The sequence below is a fragment of the Gossypium raimondii genome, chromosome 12, assembly GCF_025698545.1.
Source record: "Gossypium raimondii isolate GPD5lz chromosome 12, ASM2569854v1, whole genome shotgun sequence".
Taxonomy (NCBI): Eukaryota; Viridiplantae; Streptophyta; class Magnoliopsida; order Malvales; family Malvaceae; genus Gossypium; species Gossypium raimondii.
In genome coordinates, this window is record NC_068576.1 from 10883122 (window position 1) to 10893793 (window position 10672).

A 10672-nucleotide genomic window follows, 5' to 3' on the forward strand; every position below is an offset into this window, starting at 1 on the left:
TGTGTCTCATTAAAAGAAACATTCGGTTATTTATATATACAATCACTGTTTATGATTTAATTCATAGGTATGACATTTTGAGTAGACCTCAGGCATGTTGGACACGATTGCCTGATGAACCTCGTAGCCCACCACATGCAAACTCATTGGGTATTTGCGAACTGAGACTGCGAACCCCCTCGACTTCCTGATTGTTCTCTCGCTATATGTCTTGCACTTAACTGGGAGGAACGATCCAAGTCGCGAATAGGCAACCTGGGTTCGAGTTGGTGGTTAAGAAGTGTAAAAATAAAGGTTGCACTGCACTAGAAAAAATTAAATCAACTAGAATTAATTATTTTAGCTATCATTCCTCAAACCAAATTCCTCATTAAAGGAAAAGCTTAGCCTAAGCACTGTACAACCAAATTACTCCATTCTCGTTTTAGTTCTGTACAACCATACCATAAGCGGTCCTTTTTTGCTCTTTCTTTTCAGAGGTAAAAGAAGAAACAGTAATACAATCTTCTTAATATCTTTTTTTTTTTTTTTTATTTCAGGTTAAAATTTACTGCAAAGGGAAGTTATTTTTCAGGTTTGGGTTTGAACAGGGAAAAACAATAGACAGAGATTCTTCTCGGCGAAACCTCAACTGCTTCGCGATGAAATCTTCGATCGTTCGTTGAAACTCTTCGTTGCTCAACTCGTCTTCTGGAACTAATTCCCCGTCCATATTTTCAACTTTCCGGCACTTTTCTGTCTCGGATCGTCGTAGTTCCCTCGTCACTTCCTCCCCACTCTTTCTTATCGCCAACTTCTCCGACTTACTCCTTCTATACACTCTTGGATAATCCATCTCAAACTCAGAGTCCGGTTCCGGCTCCGGCTCCGTCTCTTCGCTGCTTAAGGTATCTATGCTCGCTTCAGAGATGATCTCTTTGTCTTGATACAGAACCTCTTTTTGGCACTCGGATTTGGAGCGATTCTCAGCATTGTTGATGATTTCATCGTAGATTTTGGAATCAACATTGTTAACAGCGGAAAAAATGCCGGACTTGGCAATGAGGGTAACGATGATGACGTTAGAGACGAGGAAAACAAAGAGGGGACTGGCGACGACTCCGCCGAGCTTCAAAAGGAACACTCCGGAGATTTTCACGGCGAAAGGCACGCGCTCGAATGTCCACGCGAAAAACAGCAAAGCCGACAGCAATTCCAAGAAACGGAAGGCCTTGGCTAAGCTTCGAAGCCGATTGAACCTCCTCATCGCCTTAGCTTTCTCTGCTTTCACGTTATCGAAACCAAAGGAATCCATTAAGAACAAAGTTTTCGCTGAAATATGGAAAGAAAGTTGAAAAGTTTAAAGTTGCGTGTGGTATGTATCTCTGGAAAGTGATGTCTGAATTTTCCGGGAAAACAAAGGGAGAGTTGAACAGTAAGAGAAGGGTGGTTTTTGTTGTTGCTATTGGGAGAACTGAACCGTCATAGGGAAATGCTTATATAGACTGATAGGCATAGAATTTAGGAATTTATTTATTTAAAAAATCTTAAGCAAAACCAAAAGCATTAAGGCAAGCTTGATTTAGTAAATAACACGTGGATATTATTTTTATTTTTCTTCTAATTTTTTTAACTACAACTCAAATTATCCAGATGTCAAAGTAATCATTTAACTATAATTCCGGAGTATTAAGCCTTTAAACAACTCTTTCCTTTTCCGAAAAGTCTTTAGCTAAAACTGGTGAGTTAAAAATGATCATCCATTTCTTGCTGTTTAGAGCAGTGCAGCAATTGATTTTGGGCTTGTGAATTACATAGACGTGATTGATTGTCAGACACATTAATATGTATCAAGATTTACGATACCACCTTCTGTCATTGATTTGCCCTCTCCTCTCCTCTCCTCTCCGTTTCAGATTTTTGGTTGAATGGAATACTGACATTCAACCCTGCTTGGTGTGTCAATACCATGGACTTCCAACTCACCTACTGTACATGCAAAACTATGCCTTTCCTCTCACCAAACTTGTATCAAAGGAAACCCACAGACCTTTCATTTCAACTCATCTTTGGGATAATCATAATTGCAAGCTTAAACTCTGTTTTTAGGAGTTATTATCGTCAAATCTTGTGCACCAGGCTACCTAAATAATATTAGGATGCCTTAATATATTGATTACCCCCTCAACATTCTCAACTTCACTCCTACATTTATTTATTTTTAACTAAATTGGTCTCCCATTTTCCCAAACCAAATTTGACCAGTCAATGCCAATCAATGACCAGTGAATGTCAACTAATTTTTTGAATGTATATAATTGTTTCCATTTGTTTTCAATTTACTGTAATTCTTTTGAAAATAAGCTATTATTTTGAATTTTCTTAAATTTGTATACTCTCTAGTTTTTTTTTTGTTTTTTCAATTTTCTAAAATTTTAACTTTTTTATTTTTTTATTTCTTAACATATTTCTCTAATATTTTTGAATTGTTTGTTTTTCAATTTTTTAATTTTGAAATCTAAACTAGGTTTTTAGTTTAATTTTAATTTCTTTTACTCTTTTTGAATTTTAAGGATTTTTTTTGAAAATTTTAGAATAACCCTTTTTTTCACGTGTCACGTCCATGGTTGGCCACATCATCCTATAGTTAAAAAAACAAAGTTAACAATAAAAACTAATTTGTGTACGGGTCTTAACCTTAGGGACCAATTTGATTCAAAAAAGTTTAAAAGTCAATTTTAAAAAAAAAAATACCAAATTTAAGGGCTAATCTACAGATTAATCCTATTAGGATTATATAAAAGAAGATCGTCGTATAAGTTTGGCTCAGTTTCAAATGTTCGGAGGTATTTTAGAGTTTCAAATTATCGGTGCTTTAGACAAGTGTCTAATAAATAGTTAAGTTATGGTGGATCTCTTGTACATGTACTCAAATATAATTAAAGGACTTGTCTTGCCATATAGCGTCATGCTAGCTTCAATGTGATTTGGAGTGTCATCCATGTATTGAGCATGCAGGAGATAAATATTGCAAAAAGACGTAGCCTAGGAACGATGATCATGTAGTGTTGGGCGAGGCGATCCCTTTAGACAATGTATTTCCTTGATTATAAGTAGGGCAAGTTCCTAGTTATCATTTTCCCTAGTTAAAATGGTTGATTTGGGTGAGGTGAACAAATATAACAATTGCCCCCTAATTGAGAAAGAGGTTAGAAAATGACATTTGTCGAGATGAAAATTTATTGTGTGATTTTTACTAAGTGTAAATTTGATAAGTGGCCTTCATCTAGAGTTATAATTTTTTTTATTTGGCGAAGAGGTAGGACGCTTTGTATGATTTATCTTATACTTCAATTTTTTTTATTTAGTGGGAGTAATTGAAGAACACATGCATGTCACTTCAGGGTTGGACAATTAAATCAATACACAAAATGAACACATCTATTATTTAAATTAAATTGTCACTATTTTTTGACAGAATATCAATACTAAAAAAGTTATATGTATATATAAAAAGTTTAACTCATAGTTCATATTTATAGAGAACTGGTACAAAAGTAGAACTAGGGGATGGCGGCATGCCCTAGTATAGGGTTTGTCGCCCCTTGTATTATCCAAGCCTATATATACCTTTCGTGTATTGAATCAAATTATATGTGTTATCGAAACTTTTGTCTAACACTTATAATTTATCTAACCCAATAACTATTTTCTATTACCCAAAATATTATTTAATTAATTATTTTAATTTATTAACTTAACTAAATTAACTTATCAATTAAATTATTTTCTCAACCCGGTTCTAAGTTCATTAAAGTGATGGCAATTTTACCATATTAGAATCCAAGAGGAAACTGATTTAATTGTCTTGTTCAACAAATGCATTGCGACTAATTAATTTAATTTTCATTTTGAATTTTAACTATTTAATTACAATCAAATAATAATCCGAACGAATTAAATTAATTTATAAATCATCTTTTGTACTTAGTGAGAAAACATATTCACTGTGGATAGTGACACATGAGATCTATTTCCCTTACTTAACGTTTTCATTCATTTCACAATCATATCTTCTGGGAATCATCCACTCCGATACTCATCTAATTGGACTTGATAGACGGCATAATAGTCATTTAATTGACTTGGTTATTTTCTCACATTATGATCCAACCACATAATGCAGCTTAATATTAGTTAAACCTTAATTAAACAGTGAGTTGATATTTGTTTTTCATTTTACTTTACATGCAAAAACCTTTGAGGACATTTATACAAAAGATATTAATATCAATAATGGAATTTTATTAAATCAATTTGTTCGAAAAATTACAAATATATTTATTGATATCACTATATTAAAGGCACTAGACCCCGAGAATTATGTAATCATGAAAGTGCATAAAGAAATCTATGGCCATCGTATGGGAGGATGAGCTCTTTCGTGAAATGTTCAAAGATATGATCCCTTTCAAAAGTTCGCCCATGTTTTCAATGCACTCGTAGAGCCTCTACAGTCGATCACAAGCCATTGGCCATTTGCCACTTAGGGATTGGACATTCTGAGTTTTTTTCTTTTTTTTAATAGCTTTAACATAGAAGAACTTTGTGATAGTAACAATTGAGCTTTTTTCTTCAGATATTAACATAGGATAATGCCAATGATATTGTTGGTAAAATATCTATCTTTTTAACTTTGGAACGAGATAGCTAGAGGGCAAAAAAGAAAAATCATGGAGGCATTCAATTGAAGCAACTCAAAGCCCCTCCTCCCTCCCAATTTACTTTTCTAGGTCTAGGCCATCCAATCCTAGAGATCTAATTGTCAATGAAGCTAAGGGGAAAAACATTGCCTGAGCATAGCATATCAAAGAATGCCCCACATGGATAAGTTCCTGCTTCATTATTGAAGAAAACATTGCGTTTGATATTCTAATAGATTTGTAGAAATAAAATGTTTGAATCATTCCAAATTTTATGCATAAATGTTTGGGAAGGGACAGATTTTGGAAATTGGGAATGTATATACAAGAGATAATTCTCCAGACACCAATTATGGTATAGATTAAGTTCAAATAAGAACATAAATTTAATAAACCTCATTAGACTGTTCATGCATGCACTTGGAATGATTCAAGCATTTTATATATATATATATATATTCTCATCTCTATCATGCCCTTGATTTCAAACAAGAATAGATTTTGTTTGATGGTCTCCCTATATTTCACATGCTCTGCACCTTGAATATGTTCCATATTTCTTACCAAGTATATTTCAAACCAGGTGCGCTCCAAAAAAATCAAGATTACCCCAAAAGCACAAAGAGATAAGGAAGATAAAACTACAGCAAAAGGGTAAAGAGGATGATTCAATGGTGGAAATTTGCCCTCGGTTAAAAAGTTGAATGATTCTTGCATTAATTGATAATTTTCAAGATGATGATTTCTAAAGCGAATTTTGATTCAAAAGAATGAAATCCTTTTTGTTTTGAAGAATATAATGGTGACCATCTTGCCTGTAAAGATGTAGAGAATATTTGTAAAGGCTTCACTTTCTTTTCTTTTCTTTTTTTTTTAATTATTATTTAAGTTTGAAAACTCTCCATGTCAAAAGCTTTAGCTTCTTTAATGACATGGATTATGTGGACTGAATTTGGTTGTACTTTAAAAAAAGAGAGAGAGAGAGAGATGAAAATGACCACTTTTGGTAATCTTGGATGCTTCCACATGGTTTCATCAACAAAGGCATCCACACCCTTCGATTAAGAGTTAGTGTTGGATTGGATTAGGAGTGCATAGATAAATCATAAACGCCACTTTCAACTAGCTTTCGAGTATCTTATCCAAGCACAGTGACGAAAATCCTCAACTTGCATCACCAAAATTACCCAAGTTTACACGGTTTGAACACTGAAGAGTTTCAGGTTCTTTACATAGATTCTTTGTTTTGTTAATTGGCATAAATTCGTTGTTACTTCTGCATAGCAACCCAGACAAGTGGTGCAATTGAAGAGTTCCAATGGGATAGACAATAATGGGCAACTTTTCAGCCCATTTCAGAAACCTAGTATGTTTGGTTTGAAAATTAGAATCACATGTTGTAAGCCCACTCAAGGTTGAAATTCATACTAATCTAGACCTCCATTTCTCCCCTTCATTCTATACATCCATTTTTTAGTAATATTATATTTTTTAATTTTCAAAAATTAATAATATAAAAACGTGATATTTAAAAAGTGTTTTTTAGAAATTTTGAGAAACATTTCAATTTTCTCAAATTTTCTAATATTTTAAATTTTATTCAATTCTTTTATCATTTTATAATAAATTTATTGTTTTAAAAATTTGATAGTTATGTTTTTGTAATTGATTAACTCGTGACATCAAATTCAATAAAAAATCTTATATAAAAATAGAATATCCATATCAATTTTTTTAATCTAAATTTCCAAATATATTGATGGATGATGTGTTTACCTGGGATAGTGTAAAAACAGCGGCGGTGGTAAAATTAAATACTGTAGCCTAAGACAAAAAATAAGATAAATGCACCACACCCCACTGTGTATCCAAACTCACCTTTAATTTGGATGGATGATGAGTTTGACTCTAATAAAATTGAAAGTAACTACTATAATGGTGAGATTTGAACCAAACAATAACAATTTCAACTTTTTTTTTTCTTCTCACTCACCTCATGTTATTTCTTTTATGTAATATAATATTTAAATTTTATTTATTAAAATTTTAATTCATTAATAATATGCAATATTTTAAATATTCAATTACATGTTATTTTCTTATATTACATCGTATTTCAATTTGTGTCATCCATCAAAGAAAGCACCATATCTCAAAATGACGAGCTTATGAATTAATTTCTGAGTATAACAGATGAGGGATTGTGCAAATTTTAAAATAAAAAGAACAATTTTATAAAAATTTATAAAAAAATATAAGGAATGAAGAGTACTAATATTACCAACAAGTATCGGTAAAACATATTGCACTCATAAAGGAAAATATACATTCAAACATTATAAATGACATTATTGAAATGGTGAATACGAACCCTAAACATGAATTGTAATCCGAAGATAAAGAATATTAAAGTAAATTAAATATTATGAAAAATAAAAAAATCCAAACAACTAAAAATTTGCTTAAAATACCTGAATTAAAATATCAATCTCTCTTTGGTTGAAAATTTCCAATTGATCACACCCTAAACGATACTCTTGAGAACAACTTTATAAGTTAGAATAATTGAACGACTCACTCAATCAACCAATGCTAATATGCTTTCATTATTAGAATAAAAAGAATCTTAAATACCAAATAAGAGATGATACTACCTATCCCATAAAAGGAAAAATGAGTAGATATTAATGAATAAGTGAAGAATGAAGAACACTTTTAATATCACAATTCTAATAAAACCAAGCTTGTATCTACCTTTGGCTACTCATATTTTTTTTATGAAAGCCGAAAATATTATTAACAGATTTCAAAAGTTGGTTCACTTGCTCTTGCCAAAAATTACCTCTTAGGAGGAGTTTTATTCCTACTTCCCCTCTATTGAGAGAATACAAAATATAGTAATTAGAATGATAAAAATTCTAAAATAAAGATAATAAAAAAAGATAATAATTAGACTTGATCATGGGCTGGACTGAGTTAATGAAAAATTTTAGGCCCATTTCTGGGCCTGAGTCTTGTTCGAAACATAGGCTTAAAATTTTGTCCAAGCTTGACCCAGATAAAAAATGTTGAACCCAAGCCCAGTCCAGTCTGTTCATATTATTTTTATATATATAAAATAAATTTTCAAAATATAGTACATCAAATACAATAAAAATGTAATGACCCAAAATTCACGGGCATCGGAAAAGTATAATATCAGGCCTCCGTCTTAGTAAATTGAGTTCGAAAATAATTATTAAAAATATTTACGAGACTAGTTGTGTGTTTAATTAGGTTTTAGATAGGTGAATTTAGCTTAATTAAGAGTAATTAGAAAAAAAGATTAAATTACAATAGAAGTGAAAGTTTAATTATAAATTAAAGGTAAATAATAGGGACTAAATAAGAAATTATGCCAATTGCCAAATTTGATATTATTATTATTATTATTATTATTATTATTATTATGTGAAATAAATAAAATGGTGACAAATATATGGTAATAATTTACACATGTGTCATGATAATGATTGTATAAAAACACTTGTATTAAAACTATGTAATTACTTATTATATAAGAAAATATTATTATATTTTATTATTAAAATATTACATTTATTAAATAATAAACAAAACATAAAATGAAAAAAAGAAAAGAAAGAAACATAACACAATAGCAAACGAAACAGAGAAGAAACAGGGAGAAAGAAAGAAAGAAAAGAAAAGAAGAAATTTAGGGTTTTCAAGGTTCAATTTCAAATTGGTAAGTTAAATTAAGTTCTTTTCTTGTAATTTTGAATTTTATGAAACTAGAACAAAATACTATTAAGTATGTGCTGAAATTTTGGAAGATATTAGATTTTAGACATTAAATTTTATTGAACAAAAAGATGAATTAGGGATTTAAATGAATGAAATTCAAGTTAGAATAGATAAAGGGATTAAATTGTAAAGTAAGCTATAGGTTTTATGTTGTAGGGACTAAATTGAGGAAAATTTGAAATTAGTGAAATATGCTGAAAATTTAGTAGTAAAATTTGAGTTTGGATGAAATTTGAATAAAAATGAAGTGTGAATTGAATTAGAAAAGTAAATAAACTTAGTTAAGATTAAATTGGGAATAAGGTAAGAATTGATTAGAAGTTCAATTATTTATTTTAATTTAATGTTGTAATTAATAGCGAAAATTATTATTATTTTCGTAGATAACAAAGAACCCGAGACGTCGGTATCAAAAGGAAAGGAGAAAGTTATCGAGGATTAAAACGGGAGATTTACGGTTTGTATTACTATAATTTGAATTTATTTGTTTTCAATTGTTAAATTTCAATTAAAGTACTTGGTAAGTGAAATTGAGGTGAGTATTAAAATATTGCATTGAATAAAAGTGAATGAAATTATGAATATGTGTGAATATATGAATTGCATATTGATTGGAAAAGTGAATCGAAATGAATTGAATCGAAGTGAAATTATCTGAACTGTGTATTGATTAAAAAGTGGAAAGTGAAATTGAATTGAATTGTGATTGAATCGAAAGTGAATTTGAAATAGAAAAATGATTTGAATACCCTATTAACTAGTCAGGCTGAGTCGGATATAGTTGGCATGCCATAGGATTGGAAGAGTTCAGGGATACTTCGACTAGGGGTGAGCATTCGATCGAATCGAATCGAAAATTTTCAAGTTAATCGAGTTTTCGAATCTCATTTTATCATCCTAACTTTATTTGATGTTTTCTCGAATCGAGTCGAGTCGAGTGAGATGGAATTCGAATCGAATCGAATCAAATATATTTGTTCGAGTTACATTTTAAAAAATAATTTTGGGTCCTTGTAACCACTGGCAACCATCATAATAAAATTTGTCCACCTTAATCAATTTTTTTATTAACTTTCATCACCTCATAATTTATTTATTAATTTTTTACATACTGGTTAGCTTCTTTGCTTGCTCAGTTGTTTCAATTATCTTCAGATTCTTGTCACTATGTATTTTGGAATTAAAAAATATATTAAATGTAAAAATAGGATTTTTAATAAAATTTATTTTAAAAATAAAATGTGAAATTGATACCAATATAAAATTTTAACACTAATATTTTATGGCATAATTAATAATTCAATTTTAATATAAATATTCAATATGACTAAACAATTCAATAATATAAATAATATAAAATGTGAAATTTAATTTAATAATATAAATAGTAGATATAAATAAAATTATTACTATTTATATTTAGTGATTTTTTTTGGATAATTTTGATTTTTTATTTGAGAGTAAAGGGTGAGAAGTAAAAGTTTAAGGGGAAAATAAAAAGTTTTGGGGAAAGTAAATAGGGGGAGTAAAATTTTGGAGGGAAAATATTTAAAAAAAATTGGAGGGGGGAGGGTTTGGGTAGATGAGAGGTGGGATGAGAAGAGAATAAAAGTTTTAGGGAAAAAGTGGGAGGGAGTAAAAATTTTGGGGGAAAATAAAAGGTTTTGAGGGTTTTTGGGAGTAAAATTTTGAGAAAAAGTAAATGGGGGAGTAAAATTTTGGTGGGAAATGGATTTTGGGTAGATTGGGAGGTTGGGAGGGGAGTAAAAGTTTTGGGGGGAAAGTGGGAAGGAGTAAAAGTTTTGAGGGAAAAGTAAAAAGGTTTGGGAGTTTGGGGTAAAAATGTAAAATATTATAGTTTGATATTCGAATTATTCGAGTTATTCAAATTCGAAAACTCAACTCGATTCGAACTCGAAATTTGAAAAAAAAATTTCGAGTTGATTCGAATAACTCGATTAACTCAAAAAACTCGATTCGTTTAACTCGAAATTCAAATTTTTTTCGATTTTTTCGAGTCGAATCAAGTTTTGCTCACCCCTAACTTCGACCTTGAGTCGATGAGACACTGGGTGTCACTATATTTCTTCGGATAGATTCGATGAGGTACTGGGTACCAACTTACTTCGACTTGGCCGATGAGACACTGGATGTCAGCTTTGCTTCGAACTATCCGATGAGGCACT

General features: G+C 30.6%; 1 protein-coding gene across 1 annotated transcript; it reads right to left on the bottom strand.

Annotated features, from left to right (window-relative positions):
• Positions 1-547: 547 nt before the first annotated feature.
• Positions 548-1294, bottom strand: LOC105763265 (uncharacterized). Its single transcript, XM_012581411.2, has one exon. It carries the CDS (start codon positions 1292-1294, stop codon positions 548-550), a length of 747 nt encoding a protein of 248 aa, XP_012436865.1.
• Positions 1295-10672: the final 9378 nt, after the last annotated feature.

Bases quoted from the DNA above. Each gene is read 5' to 3' on its own strand.
- LOC105763265 (XM_012581411.2), bottom strand. From the start codon at position 1,294: ATGGATTCCTTTGGTTTCGATAACGTGAAAGCAGAGAAAGCTAAGGCG.